At 52.0% G+C, this 16,458-nt stretch overlaps 6 protein-coding genes across 6 annotated transcripts; 2 read left to right on the top strand and 4 right to left on the bottom strand.

Moving 5' to 3' along the window:
- Positions 1-13: 13 nt before the first annotated feature.
- A1O3_04622 (uncharacterized protein) lies at positions 14-2,575 on the top strand (the record flags this gene model as incomplete). Its single annotated transcript, XM_007734750.1, has 4 exons — positions 14-206; positions 272-667; positions 744-882; positions 946-2,575. The coding sequence occupies 4 exons, from the start codon at positions 14-16 to the stop codon at positions 2,573-2,575; spliced, it is 2,358 nt and encodes a 785-aa protein (XP_007732940.1).
- Positions 2,576-3,713: 1,138 nt separating this feature from the next.
- Positions 3,714-4,712, top strand: A1O3_04621 (uncharacterized protein; the record flags this gene model as incomplete). Its single annotated transcript, XM_007734749.1, has 3 exons — positions 3,714-4,050; positions 4,159-4,279; positions 4,355-4,712. 3 exons carry the CDS (start codon positions 3,714-3,716, stop codon positions 4,710-4,712), a joined length of 816 nt encoding a protein of 271 aa, XP_007732939.1.
- Positions 4,713-5,729: 1,017 nt separating this feature from the next.
- On the bottom strand, positions 5,730-7,177 carry A1O3_04620 (uncharacterized protein; the record flags this gene model as incomplete). Its single annotated transcript, XM_007734748.1, has 3 exons — positions 5,730-6,063; positions 6,182-6,291; positions 6,404-7,177. 3 exons carry the CDS (start codon positions 7,175-7,177, stop codon positions 5,730-5,732), a joined length of 1,218 nt encoding a protein of 405 aa, XP_007732938.1.
- Positions 7,178-8,257: 1,080 nt separating this feature from the next.
- Positions 8,258-10,186, bottom strand: A1O3_04619 (uncharacterized protein; the record flags this gene model as incomplete). The annotated part of the gene is made up of 3 exons (XM_007734747.1): positions 8,258-9,144; positions 9,195-9,845; positions 9,904-10,186. 3 exons carry the CDS (start codon positions 10,184-10,186, stop codon positions 8,258-8,260), a joined length of 1,821 nt encoding a protein of 606 aa, XP_007732937.1.
- Positions 10,187-11,116: 930 nt separating this feature from the next.
- On the bottom strand, positions 11,117-12,754 carry A1O3_04618 (uncharacterized protein; the record flags this gene model as incomplete). The annotated part of the gene is made up of 1 exon (XM_007734746.1): positions 11,117-12,754. One exon carries the CDS (start codon positions 12,752-12,754, stop codon positions 11,117-11,119), a length of 1,638 nt encoding a protein of 545 aa, XP_007732936.1.
- Positions 12,755-14,191: 1,437 nt separating this feature from the next.
- A1O3_04617 (uncharacterized protein) lies at positions 14,192-15,902 on the bottom strand (the record flags this gene model as incomplete). Its single annotated transcript, XM_007734745.1, has 3 exons — positions 14,192-15,239; positions 15,312-15,611; positions 15,682-15,902. 3 exons carry the CDS (start codon positions 15,900-15,902, stop codon positions 14,192-14,194), a joined length of 1,569 nt encoding a protein of 522 aa, XP_007732935.1.
- Positions 15,903-16,458: the final 556 nt, after the last annotated feature.

Here is a 16,458-nt window from a genome sequence, read left to right as displayed (position 1 = left end):
GTAATAGGCAAGAATGGATCTATTCTACGCCCATTTTCTGCTTTTCTGCCTATGTCTTGCCTCTGTCGCCCGCTCTCAGTCGGTAACATCGACCTCGACGACCTCGACTCCGACCTCAACTAAGACCACGACTGCCTCCACTTCCATTGAACCATGTGCTCAAGTTAGCAGTCGGATCAGTTCTTCGCTGGCAGCCGATGCTTCTGGTAAGGGAGGAACTTAGTCGACCTGTACAGGGTCTCCATCTCACCGCTGACATTTGCCGTTACAGCCACATCGTTTCACCTCCCTCCTCAGCTGGCGCGGGATTGCAGTCTTTCGGTTCCCATTGTCAAACAAGATGCATTGGATTTGGTCGACAGTCTCTCGGCATGGCTGGAATCGCAATCAACGCTGGCATATTTGAAAAATCCTCCCCAAGGATACCTCATGAACAGCGTAGATCTACTGGGTGGCTTGGAGGACATTCGCAACAAAGTCAGCAATGGCTCATATAGCGGAGAGGTCCCATTTCAGAATGAGATAGCCAACCTGGTTGCATCTGCTCATGACGGTCACCTGGCATTCATCCCTGATACCACCTTCATCTTCCTCTATGAGAGAACGATTGGCAATCTTCTCTCTGTCTCGTTGGATGGCAATTCCCTGCCTGAGATTTATTCCTACAGTAAGTCTGCTACAAGCCCTATCCCTGATCGACCACGCAGAAGCAGAAGCAGGCGCTCACATTTGGTTGGCATTAGACGACCTAGCATTGGCACACAATACCACTCTGAGTTGGAAGCCATCTCCCCTCAGAATCATTGATGGCCAAGACGTGCTTTCGTGGCTGAGATATCAAGCCCTCAATACAACTGCTGAGAACCAAGACCCCGATGCAGCGTAGGTCAAGTTCTTGAGTCGGTTGGGTGATTCGAAGTTTCCGCTTTCGCTAACTATTCCCAGCTGGAATGCCATGTTCTATGAGCTGGTCAGTCCGGTCGGCACGTTCCCGTTTGTAGTCAACGGATTTCCAGGCACATCCAACAATGTCACATTTGCCAATGGGACAAGCCGTGTTTTCCCCATCATTGCCTCGACCGACCAGGATTTCACGAATGTGACGGACGGAAAGTCGTTCTATCAGGCATTTTGCAACGCCACGGTCAAAATGGACCTTGCATCAGCATCAGCGGCTGCAACTGCGACCACAGTTGCGTCGTCTTCGTCTTCATCGTCGACGTCCACACGCACACCTCAGCCCTCGGGATCGAACCCCGACTTCTCGAAACCAGGCTTTCCCAGCCCCGTCGTCTCGGACGGTGACAGTACCCTGGCTGGATATTTCCTCAATGCACCGGGATACGAGGGTACCGCTGTCCTGTCAGTGTTTAGTTTCGATCCCGCCGATACCCAGTCATTCATCGACGCCCTGACCTTCTTTTTGGACGAGTGTCGCCGAGAGAATAAGACTCATTTGGTCATTGACGTGTCCGGCAACGGAGGAGGTAACATCCTGCTTGCGTTTGAGACGTTCAAACAGCTGTTCCCCAGCGTGGACCCATACCTCACATCGTCACGACGAGCGAATTCTCAGTTGGAGGTGTTGACCAAATTCTTTTCCACCTTTTCCACCATGACACGAGAGAACGTGACGGCGTTCCTCGATGCCGGCGGTGACAGCGATTACGATGCGACATCTCTGGACAACTCTGCCGGGCAGGCATACGCGACGTGGAAGGATTATTGGCACCCATTCGAGGTGCACAACGACAGCTTCACCCCCTTGGCGCGGTACAACCTGTCCAATGTGCTGGGGTCAGAAGTTTCCGACGGCCTCGTGGTGTCCGGCTATGGGAACAACACGGGATCCTTGTCACCGCGACAGCCATTTCCATCCGAGAACGTGATCGTCGTCACCGACGGACAATGTGCTTCGAGTTGCCACTCTTTCAGCCACATGCTCAAGTGGCAAGGCAAAGTCAAGACCGTGGCGGTGGGAGGGAGACCGCAGACAGGCCCCATGCAATATGTCGGAGGGGTCAAGGGGAGCGAAGTGACCTATCTCGCCGACGTTTTGCAATACATCGACCAATTCTACACCACGGTCACCGATCACGACACCATCAAACAAGCCAATCGCACTGGCCTGAAGACGTTGCAGGACTTGGGCAACTACTTGCTGTATCGCACCGTGGAGCCACAGACATCATCGTACGCGTCCATCAACTTCAACAACTTCATCAGCCAATATGACTGGTCGTATACCCCTCTGCAGTTCGTTTATGAGGCCGCCGACTGCCGGGTCTGGTATTCTCTGGACATGGTCTTTGATATCACTGCCGTCTGGAAACGTGCGGCCCAGGAAGCGTTTGCCATAGGACCAAATTCTACCCATGTGTTTGCTGGCTGTATCCAGGGAAGTACAAATGCGTCGAGCAGTCTCAGTGGGAACGTGACATTGTTCAACAGTGGAAAGGTGGCGAATGTCACGACATTTGTTCCGAGCACCTTCACCAAGGATGCCAATCAGACTGAATCGAAGAGGAGCGCACCTGTTGGCCGTTATCGGCGATGGTTTGGGAGTTTTGGTTAGATGGTCACCTATGGGTTAGGGTTGATCGGTTCTTTCAGCATCTAGGTAATAAATGGAAGGCCTTGGAAGGCGGCTTAATCAGATCATACCGATACGACGGAGGGGAAGGGAAGATGAAATGAAACCCTAAAAGATAGACATTGGCGATGGTGACGGTGATGACAGATGGTAGATGGATCCATTAGTGTGTGGCTCGGCCAACCCTTTGCATCTGAACATGTCATCTCGAACGCCGTCATGTGCCATATCAACAATAACGTTCCAGTACCAGTAGGACCATGCTCGGCAGAAATACCTGGTTAGTACAGGTGAACTTTACATGAGAGAGTTACACTATACGACCCGACTAATCCTGCCTATCTCCAGCACTGGGTCGAAATATCTGCCCAGTTCACCTCGACGCAAGAACTGCTCCAGCACAGCACTGAATCATTGTCTCCACCCACGTTCGACCACTCAGACTGGCCGCCCCCTTATCTCCCGGGCGGATTACATATTCCTGCAATAGAGGCGGCCCTTTGAAGACTTATTCAGATGGCACAAGCCCCAGATAGATATAAGCTATAACTCGAGGGTGATACGGGACAGATTCTGCCACGTCTCCGATCTTCATTGTCTACAAATTGACACGACCATGTCCGAGTCTCTGCAGCCGTCTCCCAGCGGATTCAAAGGTACTCAGACGTTCTTGGCCCTTACTCAGTCAAGCCACCACACCTCAGCGTGAGCGAGGAGAAACACTCTGCTCCGAGACCAGATCATTTCCCTGCAATGCCATCGAGCCACAATTCACCCATGGAGCGCTTCGAGACCCAGGTGTGTTCTTCGACAACCTCAAACGGCAAGCTGCAGATTCTCCATGACTGGCAACATACACACCGCTAAAGTATGAATAGTGCCAACAACATGTGCTACAAGTCACCTCGATATACCATCCCAAGTATCGTCTCCGTCTCCTCCCTCGAACCCGGCTACCTTTCTTCCTGAAACCGAGGGAAAGGTTGCCACACGATATCACCAACAGCAACAGCAACAGCCTGTCAGGGACAGGGCCACCGAGGCTGTATCAGGTGGGCCGCCGCCCAGGCGTGCTGAGGATATGCTTCAAGACCTCCCTTTGCCAACGAGAGAGTATCTAATGGACTTGTTCTGGCTCCACTACAACAGGTCCATGAATTTGGTGGACAAAGAACTTTTCTACAAAGCTCGGAACAGTGGAGACACACAATTCTACTCGGATCTCTTGCACACGTCGATGCTAGCTATGGGGTTTCGCTTTGGAGACACAAGCCGCGATGATATCCGAGGACTGCAGCACGGTGTCAAATCGAGCCTGATCCACCGATCATTAAGGCTTCTGGTCGAGTATGGCTGCGTGAAATTGGATGCCTCACCCTCCAGCATTCACTTCCTGTTGATTCTGGGAGATCTGGAATTCGGAGTGGGCAAAACAGGTTCAGCCTGGTTCTATTGCGGTAAGCTCAAGAGAAATTGTACAAGATCCAAGATCCCAGATCCTTATGGGTACAGAGTACAGGGTACAGTAAACTTCCGATTCGATGCCAATCATTTCTCATTTCTAGGATTTGCCTCCCTTTTGCTCCGCCATGGACTCCACAAAGAACCTTCAGGGACGCAACTGCTACACTCAGACGAATGTCAAGCCCTCCTTGCAACAATCGTGGCATGCACAGCCTATGACTGGTATGTGACGTGGGACGTTCAGAGTTTCCGGACCTTCTCCATCCCCGCGACGCCAGCAAGCTGACGGTACAACAGGTTGTTTTCCAGATGGCTCGACCGGCCAACCAATCTCAGGGTGAGCGATCTGGAATGCTTGCATGCGACGATGAAGGGGCATTTTAGTGAGCTAGCATCATTGCCATTGCCACCAACACCCAGCCCGCCCGAGAGCACGATTGAGGAACTCGGCCGCAAGACCCTGCTTGACCTGTTGCTGTTTACCAACAAGGTCTTGGAGCTCATGGAATGCGCCCCGTCCACGACCCTCTATCTGTCAGCAATCAGCATGGAAAACGAACTTGAAAAATACTGGTCGGATTGCCTTGTGCCGGAGTTGAGGTGGACGGGAAACACAGCCAGTGTAGCATCGCCGACCTTTTATCTTATGCAGTAAGTTGAGAGACCCCCTCCTCAAAATGCAAAATTGCAGGGGTACGTTCCAAGGCTGACTTGATGCATTTTATCTCGATCCAACAGCTCACACTCCTACTACCTCCGTACTCTTCTATCCCGAATTTCCGTTCCGCAGCGCAATTTCGAGGGTAGCGATTCCTCTATCGCAGCAACGGCTTCAGCCACTGCCTCACTCAGGACTTGCCACCCGCCGTATGTCGCCGCGTCCTGCGTGAGGTATGCGAGTGCCATTGTCCAGATCCTCCAATGCAGCAGGAAGATTTGGAACAAAGATCCCGTCTCACCCCCCATAATGGCACTAGGACATGGAAAAGTGGCTCTACAGATTCTCTCTGGAGCCATGGAGCAAACGTCCAGGCCATTGTTGAGACATAAAATGCTTCGACGGCAGGTCAATGTTCTCTTAGACATCATCCGAGATCTCTCCCGGTCCTACGTGCCTGCCGAGTTGATGGCAACCCATGGAGGCACCTCTGGAGAGGATCAGGAGGCTCGGCAGCGACCTCCTGCAGGAGGATCGGAGGTCTCTCACCCAGGCCATTGAACTCAAAGCAAGCACCGTTGTTGCTGGGGTGGTAAAGAATGACCAGCCTTCGTTGTGGAAGGCCAAGAATCGTTGCAGAGGCGACGTCCCCGATTTGCCTCCTTATAACCAATAGGATTCATCCTTCTTAGTCACCTCCGTTCAAGAAAAATCCGTCGGATGTGATGGCGAAAAGACAGACAGTAGTTCCCGCCAGATGCTACAAGTACAGGTACAAGAGATGGAGATGTTGGCTATTTCACCCATGAGCATCTTGAGGAGCGATCTGCAACGTTGGAATCTCATGAGCATGTGAAGATAAACTTCTTGCTTCTTTCTCCAATTCGATAAAGACGAGACAAAGTGGTCAAGGCAAGCCTAAGCCCAGCACCAATACTGCTGATGTACCTCCATTACTCCCTTCCACATTTGGAAATCCGGAAGCGTCATAGACATAGATTGATGATCGAGACATTATGGCACAGAGAAAGAGAAGGGGCCTGAGGAGGAGGGCGAAGTCGCACGATTCCCAAAATCCCTTCTACTACTGTCGTACGCCCCACGCAGGTCTGCGTAGACCTGCCAATACCGCGGTCCAACAATCCAATTGTTCAGGTCGCGGATGTGCGCCTCGAAGACCGGGTTCAAGAAGTACCGCTTCGAGGCTAGGCCTGGCCCAGTGTCCTCTAGGACAAGCGTGTTGTCCGGGTAGGGCCAGTTCACGGAAAAGGCGAGGGAAAAGGCATCCGAATAGTCGTCAAAAGTGACTTGGCGGTAGTTATTGATCAGGTAATTGCGCACGTAGGGCCTGAGTTCGCCACCACTCGTTAGGTCAAAAACCAAAACAGCGAAAGGATCAGTGTCTTCAAGTTTCGCACGTGTTTGGGGCAATGCACAGCAATGCTACTTTTCATTTCTGCACATACCACTGTATACGGTCAATCCACGCCGGGTGCGGGACCTCGAGTTGAGTCTTGGTGGGACGGAGCCAGCGTGGCATTCGTTCAAAGGACTCATGGGTCCCGTAGATAAGCCACTAAGTAAACAAGGTCAGTTTCGGAAACGAATCCGCGGTTGTTTGTGTGCAAGATGGGACATGAAGACGAAGATGGAGATGGAGATGAAAGGGAAGGGAAGGGAGTTCGCACATTCAACACGGTCGATATGACATAGAGACAGGCAAGTTTCTTTGGGAGTGTGTCAATTTGAGGGTATGTTAAGAGAACGTCGCCGGCAACTCTCGTGATGGCAGTTTGGATTACCGCTAGCGAGGCGGGGGAAGTCGATTTCCACGATGCTGTTGATGCTGATGCTGATGCTGATGTGGCACCTGTCGGAATCTCTCGCACCAGCAGCTGTGTTTCGTGGATGAAAGGCTGCATGATTCGGTCGCTGGGGCAAGTTGGTGGAACGTGCAAGGGCAGCTGGAGACGGTCGGCTTCCCGTCCCTGTCCTAGAGGTAGCGTCGGCGATTGAGAGTGACTGTCCCAGGGGGAGGGGGCCAGGGCTGTGGCGGTTTCCAGAGGCGGCGAGAATGGCGAGGACACTAGATCGGGCGATGCTAAAGCGGCCAGGACAGAGAAGTCGACACAGAAGGAATTCGTTCTTTTCCACCGGATCATGCCTGCTGGGTCGGGCAGAAGATCGGATCGAGCCTTCTTCTGTCTCAATTCGGCCAGTTGTCGCCTCAGCTCATCATTCTCGTCCATGCATCGCAACAAATCCCGGGAGAAGCTGCCCTCGCGCTCGGTCAGGTGGTGCATCAACTCAGTAAATTGTTTCCTCAACGTTTCCACCTCGCCTTTGGCCCGATCTCGCATGGCTTGCTGTGCCCGTCTGTCCCGGGCTCTCTTGCGGGCCAGGCTTGCAGCCCGCTTCGATTCGGTGTCCACATTTGATCTGCTCGTTTTGGGTGCTCCCATGATTGCTAGCTGCTAGACGATTAGTGTTGACCCGAGTGTAGGCACCAATATGATTTTGTGACGATGGAAGAAGGTAGGTGCAAGTAGAGTTTGGTCAAAAGCGCTAAGAAGTCCCTTTGTGCTGCTGCGCACGGAAAGCAGGTGGTAATCCCCGTGAAAGGGAAAGCAAGTGACGGGAACGCGATTGGAGGAAGGGACAAAAGCCATGGTGGCTTCCTTCTGTGCTTATGAGCAGCTTGACGTTGAAGATTTAAGTTTAAGGATTGCTTGCGCCAGATCAATGAAGTCGATGGTGACAGGGGCGATCCTGGTGGGTGGTGACACATCAGAGACCATGAGTAGAGGAGCAAGTGCCAATAGTTAATAGCGGAGACCAGGGGAAAAGGGAGAAACCGGGGGCCGGGGAAGGATGGCGCAAGGGTGTGCAAAAGGCTGTTTTTACGATTCAACGAATAGTGTACGTATGTGAGCCTCCATCCCGCTCATACGTAGTAAAGCTTAATCTTCCATGATTTTTGAAATCCACACAAGCTGTCATGATCGGCAAAGCCTAGAGCCAGACCAGGAGATGCTGCTCCGGCTCCCGAGCGGATATCAGGCCGAGACTCATCGAGACTCTGGCTTGTTCTAGAAGTTCGAGTCAGGCCAACGATTTAGCGCCTTCAGCTCCCCAGGCCTCTACCAGGGTATCGGATAGCACGGACGGCCCATGCCGCAACAAAGCGTCCGTATGGCTCTTCTCAAGCACCATCCATCTGCGCTCAGCGTGTAAGGACTGACTGTTACATGTCTCGGCCCTGTGAATTGTCGTCGATTACTGCTAGCCGGCTGGGAACAGGACCATCTCGATTCATTCTGGCCATGAGAATGTCGGATGATTGGATTTCTTTGCACCCGACTGATGATTGATGACTGGGTGACAGATCCGTATTAATAACTACCGATTCCCCAGATGAAGGCATTCATACGGCATTTCAAAGGAGGGGTTTGAATCCCATGCTGTTCTGTTTCCAGTGAACCTTAACCCTTATAGGTTGGTGGCTTCCTCATCTGTCTTCCTACACGCCCTCAACTGTCTTCCTACACGCCCTCAACTTTGGGTTGGACCTTCTCCTGGGCTTTCTTTTTCTCTACCACCGCAATATCCTTACCGTGTAATCTTCTGGCCACTACAGTGTTGAAATATTTTTCCATGTTCGGGGTGGCAATTGCAGAGAGTGTAGAAAGGCCGCCGAACGCCAGGGATGCAAGGTAGACCGTCTTGAAACTCTGGGAGTATGCAATTTTGTAAGCTATTGAAGCTGCTGCCCCGATGCCCGGGGTCAAATCAGGGACGGCAGTGAAGTTGCCTGTTCCTAAAGCAGTGATCAGCTTTGGAAGTTCTGATGCTGGTAGGCCGGCGTCCAAAGCTGCGGGTCGAACGTATTTCGAAATGTTTGTTGTCAGCTTGTTGTTCAGAATCGTGGCATAGATGGCGGTCGCAATGGCACCCGAAGCCGATCGAAAGGCGCCAGCCACCCCAGTGGCCAGGCCCAGATCTTCCTGCGGAAGACACAAAGGAGCTGTAGTAAGCACCACCAGCTCGACGTATCCCACCGCAAAGGAGCCCAGTGTTGTCATGGCTGTGGCGAGTGCCCTTGTTGAGGAATCAGCCGCAGCCAAGCCCCCAATGAAGCCTGTCATGGCGACAGAGCCGACGATCAGTTGCCACTTGTGTTTTCCAAGAGGATGGCACAAGAGAGCCCCAGCATATTGGCCGGCCAAAGTACCACCCCCCACGGTCATTGAGAGCCAGCCGATGTCCAGAAGGCCGGTCTCGTAGAGCTTGGCGACCTCAGTGGGCCACAGGACATTTGCTGAATAGTAGATCATAGCTCCCACACATCCGACTAGGGCAGTGGTCACATAAGGCAAGTTCCTGAAGAGCCTCATAGGGATGAAAGGGTATTCGTGAGGCATATAAATCTCTGTCCATTTTTGTCAGAAAGGAAAACACGACAGCAAGGACGATCCTTACCGTAGAAAAAGAAAGCGACCAGGGAGACAACACCACCGATCAGAGAGCCGATAACCTCACCGCTCTTCCAGGGATGGCTTTGACCACCCCAGGACATGCCTAGAAGGAAGAGGGCGAGGCCGAGAGAGAACAAAATTGCACCGCCAAAGTCAAGCGTCTTGAAGAGCTTGAACTCCTTCAATCTCCTCGCATGGAGCTGTCTATACGTCGGTGGGTGATAGAAGAGAAAGTACAGGCAGACGACGATGCCAGACATGATAATGTTCAGATAATAGCTCCATCGCCATCCTTGGGAGGTGTGCAGGACGAAGCTGCGTGCGACAACAGGGCCAAAGACAGAGAAGGGAACTGCTGTGACCAGAATGAGACCGTTGGCAACACCACGATGTTTGTTGGGAATGAGCTCTCCGATGATGGTGGGAAACGAAAGCTGAACCGAGGCCGCCAACCCAGCCAATACACTGGAGCCGATGAGGGTAGGGATGTTTTTGGCCGTGGCACCGACGACAGCGCTGAGCAGACCGATGACATTGCCGCCGATGAAAAACCAGCGACGTCCATAGATATCGGACAGCCGGCCGACTAGAGTGTACCCGATCGCAGCGGAAAGATTCCACCCGGTCGCAATCCAGGCGACAGAGGGATCTGGACCTAGAGCCATCAGTTTCTGTGAGGTAGAAGGGGAGAAGAAGTCAGGATCGCTGCTTACCAATGTCGGCGTTGATGATGGAAAGAGTATTCACGGGCAACACATATCCGAGCTTGAAGCAAGAGATACCCAGGCATGTACCTATTAAAGTGCCCAAGAAGGATAGGGTCCAGTAGTAACCCTTGGGCATGTCCCCAAAGTTACCTCCGATGGCACTGGAGTCGATTTCCCGACCCAAGTCGCCGATGTGAGAAGCGATTCCATCATCCAAGTCAGAGTTGTCGCTCGGTGTGGGTTCGATGGAGTGGTGAGTGGTTGTCTCCTTGAAATTGTCGTCGCCCATCATGCTGCTGGCACCAAGAGCGACTTGGTGTGGAGACTAACAGTCCCAAGGCTGAGTAGCAGGTCGAAATCGAGGCTATGACCATTCACCGTCGAATAATAGGGAGATCAAAAATCTATTTTATGCTTAGGGTGGAAAGACTGGGAGTATAGGCGCAGCCCACGCCCACCGGCCCCCTCCGTCGTTCGACATTGAACTGCAAAGACCCCGCGGCTCTATTAAACTTTCTAAGGTTCGAGGTTCGAGGTCTAGAAGTCCCTCGATGCGGGGACATAGGGAGAATCAGGGAATAGAGCGGACACGGGCCAGAGAACGGTCGAGACTTTGGCCGGGATTCGCGTTACGATCTACATGCCATTGGCAAACGAACACCGAAAGACTGCTCTAGGGCCCGGACCCTTGTCAAGTCAAAAGACTAAAATCCTCGCCTGATTCGTGTGTGCTCCGGCTGGACTTGTCAGTCCAGTGAAGTTGGATATTGAGGCATCGTGACCTCTAGTTATCCTATAAGCTAGTGGTGCGATCTCTCTCGCAATGGGTTATGCCGGTTTCAAGCAGACGAGGGCGGCCAGGTACCCGAAATGGCCAACGGCTATGCCAACAATGGCGATATCGATGATCCTAACCCATGGGATAGTAGAAAACCAGGCTAGAAAGACACAATCAGTATATCTCGGCCTGCCTGATACGGGGTGCTTGTTTATGCCTTACTATTGATGGTGTTGAGGTGAGGCTGGATTACATAACAATCACATTCTTCGTGGTTCCGGTGATGCATTGTACTGCTTCGGCGAGAATCTTTGCACTTTGGCTATCTGACTCTCCGGCACTGGGTCACGAGGGAGTAGCATCTCGGTTGCAATACGATATCAGCCTCGTTGGCCAGATACTCTTTCATGTCAAAGTTCTATCGATCTCTATGAATCAACTCTATCTCCCGTTGTTGGGAGGCCGTCCTTGTCGTCTTCCTTCGCCACCACCTCTGCGGTGAGGATTATTGGAACCGGCCGTATTCGGGACCGTGACCAGCCCAGGAACCCCCTTGAGTCCCATCTTTCCGATGGTAGACTTCTCCAAGGCCGGGACTTCAGGACAATCGAGACCCTCTAATGCAAACCGATTCGCTTCGCGTACAAGTTCGACGGCGGACCATTTCAAAGACTTCATGTGTGTCTTGTAATACCCCAGCCATGCTTGGTACACCTTGGTCTTGTCCTGGAAGTGCGCCAACGCCGGTTCGACATCTTCAGTGCTGAACCGAAGTGCAGAAGGATATTCCTGGATCTTAATACCCTTCAGCTGGTACAGGAAGACCTTTTCGACCTCACTGAGGATCAAGACACCTCGGCCTCCGGCATCTGCGCGTGCGGTACGTCCAAGACGATGAATGTAGGATTCTTTGTCAGATGGGAGTCCAACCTGGAAGACATGAGTGACATTAGGAAAATCAATTCCTCTAGCGATGACATCTGTTGCCACACAAATGGCCATGTTGGCTTGACGAAATTCCTCCGTAGTTCGGGTTCGTTTAGCCTGCGACATACGAGAATGAAGCACCGAAACCTTTGGCATCGTGCCAACTGCGGCGAGGATGTGGGCGTAGAATTCCGCATGAGCTGCGGTGGGAGCAAACACAATGGCCTTGAATAGGTTGGTGGAAGTAAGCTCTGACTCAGTGACAGCAGCCAGGGCAGGGGCTTGTTCGTTCATGCTGGGAGTGGTGACAAGATATTGATCAACGTGTTCATGGGTGTTTGCTTCGCCTTTGGGGATGGTTGAGATATGTTCATATCCCTGGTTCAGAAAGAGATGGGCAACATTTTTCACCTGGTCATCAATTGTAGCAGAGAACAACATTGATTGTCGAGGAAGATTGGGAAGATACTTCAAGATTCTCTTGATATCTGGCAAGAACCCCATGTCAACCATCCTATCCGCCTCATCAAGGATAAGCGTCTGAAGAGATCCTAGTTGGTGTTGAACCCCTTCTTCGCCCAGGTGGTCCAAAAGTCTGCCAGGGGTAGCAACCAGTATGTCGCAGCCGTTGAAGATGGCCCTTGCTTCGGTGTTCTTGTTCGTCCCCCCGATGGAGCAGGCCACCTTGCATTGTGGAAATCTCTGCAACAACTTCTTCGCTTCGGCTGCGATTTGTAGAGCGAGCTCTCTCGTGGGACAGATGATCAGGGCTGACAGACGTGAAGTCCTGTTCTTCAGAATGGTGTCTACCGCTGGGAGTAGAAAGGCCAAAGTCTTGCCAGTCCCAGTCTTTGCCTGAGCCAAACAATCTTTTCCCTGCAGAAGATATTCTAGAGTGGCAGCTTGTACTGGCATCATATGGTCGAAGTGAAGGTCGTAGGTCAGGGTATCAAGAATGACCGGGTTGACTAGATTCTTGCCACGGAGGTCTTCGAATCGAGGGGTATCTTGGGGGATCGGGATGGTCGGGGGCGGAGGATTCGGGAGATTCGAGATGGGAGCTCGCTGCTGTGTGCTCGTCGGGTTGGGTGGCTGATGTCTCCGGGGTTCTGTACCGCCCTTGCGAAAAGGCGCACCCCTGGAACGAGCCATGATGCTGGAGCTGAAGTGGTCTGCACAGGAGTGGAGGTTGGAAACACTGCGTTCTCTGAAGATACTGTTGGTCAGCTGGTGAGTATGCGCGAAAATTTGTTTGCAATTCCTAAGCGCAAGGGCATTCATTACAATATCTGCGTTGAGATTTCGCAGTTGATTTGAACGCGATAAGATATTTTCTTTGGAGGATTTCGGAAACGCGTCCGGTGACGTCATTCACGCTCGCTTTACTTTCTCTCTGGGGAATTGCCTGGGCATGGTGATGATGGGCTTTCGTGGCATGTGTCCATGACTTGAGCGACGGAGTGGTAGAATTCGTGGCGGCAGGTCAGAAATGGGGAGGAGTTTCGGACATGCAACTGATGAGGCCGGTCCCATCGAGATGCTATTGACTGAAAGTACAGGGATTGACTGACGGGCCGCAGAGCCACGCACTCCAACAGAACCCTACACAGCCATATACCTTGACAGCTCCAACAGGATACCCCTGTCTAGGTGCCTGTCATAAACTTGCATGCTTGTCATTCCTCCTTATGTAACCCAGATGTCGTTGGTATGTTCCCTCCAGGTGTTCTCGTACAGCAAAGCACTGTTCTCCTCGCCAAAGGCTTTCCCTACTCGAGGGAGGTCTCTTGCTACTGTCATGCATACTACCTCTACGACCTGAGTCGTTGGCCTCTTGAAAAGAGCCCTTAACATTGTCACAAATGTTTGAATCCAATGTGCCAAAGTTAATGTCTGTTGGCGTTTGAATCCCACTATCCCATATTGTCTCCGTTATCCAGCTGTACGTTGATGGTGGAAGGTTTGAAGTCGAAGGTACGTCGTCAGCCCTGGGATGGGCGGGTCTGTGCCAAACTTTCACGTGTGAGAAGGCAGTTGGTAGAGAGTATGGCAGCATGTATGGGGCTGGGGCATGTTCATCATCAACAGTGTCACTGCAGGGCAGTGGCGGTACCCCTGGGGGCTCTCCAGTGCTAGGTGGGCAAACTGTGGGTGAGGATACTGGCTGCAAATTCGTGGTCAGAGAGTCAGTGTTCTGTCGGCGTAATCTATCGAACGACTGTCCAAGAAGGATGCCCAAGAGAAACACGGTGGCAATACCCACAACCGGTGGGCTGTGGCCAGCACGTGGCAGTCACTTCTCCAAGCCGGAGGGGTTCTGCAACTGGTCTGATTTTGTCCGTGTCAGCGTTCGCTTCTACGACAGGGCTAATGAAGTCTTTGGCGCACAAATGGCGATTATTCTTGCATGGAAAACTGACAAGTTCCTTGTTGGCGTGATCACCGTCATCTTGACTCTAATCAGCATTGCTCCTGGCAGGACAGACTGTCATATGGAAAGTTATCGAATACTCGCTCCATTTGTGATACCAGTGACTTGGTGATGACCTCGCCTCGCTTGACCCTTGCACCACCTCAGTCTATCAACTGTCACAAAGTATACCTATAAAAGGGACTCCTATGACCCAAGTCCAATAATTCTTGCTCAGTATACCTAGCCCTGATGACATCCTCCCCTTCTCTGGCCAGCAATTCATCTCTCCGCCGGTTCTCCCTCGAATAGCCAACGCGCAGAATGTACGCGGCGAGAATTCCTGCAAGGCATGCCCCCAACCCAACCCCAAACCCTGTGAAGTACCGAGGCGCCTGTCGGGCCAGGTACACATTTGAGCCACAAATTCCACCTAGGTTGCCGACACTGATGAAAAGGGCCATACCGACAGCCCTGGTAGATGATGGTGCGAGGTTGTTCCCCACCAAGGTGACAACGGTGGTAACAGGACAGAAGAGGCCGGCAGCGATGAGGAAGAGAAAGAAGTATGTCACACCAGGAAGCTCGGGGTGAGGAATTGCCAGTTGACCGATAAATCCGATGGTACCAACTGCGAACCCGCCCATGATAAAAGGAGTGCGCTGCTGTGCATAGTCAGACCAAAACGCCGCGCCGACGGTGGCAATCATCCCAAAGACGTAGATCGGAATCGTCATAAGCTGGGCATTGGCAGAAGTGTAACCCAAAGCCTGGACGACAGTGGGAACGGTGGCGGTGAAACCGTACGTGCCGAGGCCACAAGCACCGAAGGGTATGACTGCAACCCAGATCTTCCAGTCGCTAAAGGCAACTTTGATGTGGCGCCATCCGATCTTGTCCGTGTTGGTAACGCGGCCCTCTCTGGTTCCGCTCTGAAGTGCGACGCGGTTGATGACGAACTCGCGCTCGCGCTCTGTCAAGAACCTTGCGGTCTCTGGTCTGTCGGGAAGCAGAAAGTACAGTGAGAATGAAACTGCGATTGGGAGAAGGCCCTCAAGGATGAAAATCCACTTCCAGCCGGCGAGGCCCGAAATGCCATCCATTTTTTCGATCGCAAATGCCAGGAGACCGGAGAAGGCACCGGAAAGAGATGCAGCGGCGTAAAAGACTGCCATCCGTTTTTGAAGCTCATACCGTTTGTACCAAATTGTCAAGAGATATGTCGCTCTAAACACTTGGAGGTTAGTAAAGCCGCCGTGCAAGTCTCCATTGACTGTTCATATGAAGAGCTACACTTACGCAGGGAAAAGGCCGGCTTCTGCGACACCGAGGAAGAATCGAGCAACAATGAGTCCATGGTAGGTATTGACAAGGCCCATCAATGTCATAACCAAGCCCCAGGAGAAGCAGAGGATCGCCATCCAGATTGAAGGTCGCATGATTTTGAGCATGATGTTGCTAGGAACCTCGAGGAGTGAATACGGGACAAAGAAGACGGTCAAGGCTGTGTTGTACTTCAAGCCTGTACCCAGCTTTAGATCTTCCTGCATTCCGGCTATTTTGGCATTGCCGATGTTGCTTCGATCGATATAAGCAAGGCTGTAGTACAGAAAGTCAGCAAGTAACTGGACGATAAGCCTGAGAATTCTCAGTCTAGGCTCATACATACAGGTACAATACTGCCAGGAGAGGAAGCAGGCGATAATCGATCTTGCGAATGATTTTCCTCTCTTCATGGGGGTCTACGCTGGCCAGGAGCTGATCTTCTGAAAGTCCAGCCTCGGCCGTATGATAGTCATGTTTCTCATCGAGGTCAGCGTGGCATGGAGTTATTGCTCGTTTCTCAGCGCCATTCTCAATATGAATTCCAGTATGATCTTTTTCAGCCATCGTGTGTAAAGATAAGATGTAACAGGTCGAATGGCAATTGAATGTGGTGCACAAGACGAATGATAGAAGAATTAATCCGAGCAGGGCACAGGGTTCTATAGGTCTACGTGCACGTATAGGCAATACTGGCCAGGTTCCTGTCCAACTACCCGGGGATGTGGAGACCGCGGAGAAAACATTGGGGAAAGCGGGCACTGGGGACAGCTTTGCTAGTTAGTAACCGAGGATCACTATTACTTACGGCTATGTACCCCAGGTATGTATAGCCGGCCGAGCTCTCGTCGAAACAACGAATGAAGGTTACTTAGTATAATTCTGCGAAGGGTAATCTCGACAACTGAACACGCGGACAAGTGGATGGTCTCCTTTGCGAATATGCAAGCAGCCTCACGAATCTTCTCTTGCATTTCGAAGAGTCCAGGATACATGGTTGGTAGCAATATTACAGCGAGAAGTCTACTGGTATCTACAGATCGCAGCTCTGCCGAGCAAGTATAGGGATTGGCTTTCATCATCGAGACTAATGTACATGGGATTAGTACTTTCTTTCTGCTCG

Source organism: Capronia epimyces (assembly GCF_000585565.1).
Source record: "Capronia epimyces CBS 606.96 chromosome Unknown aczIQ-supercont1.4, whole genome shotgun sequence".
NCBI classification, from domain to species: domain Eukaryota; kingdom Fungi; phylum Ascomycota; class Eurotiomycetes; order Chaetothyriales; family Herpotrichiellaceae; genus Capronia; species Capronia epimyces.
The sequence above is the reverse complement of the archived record's forward strand: the minus strand, read 5'-3'. Positions and strand labels throughout refer to the sequence as shown.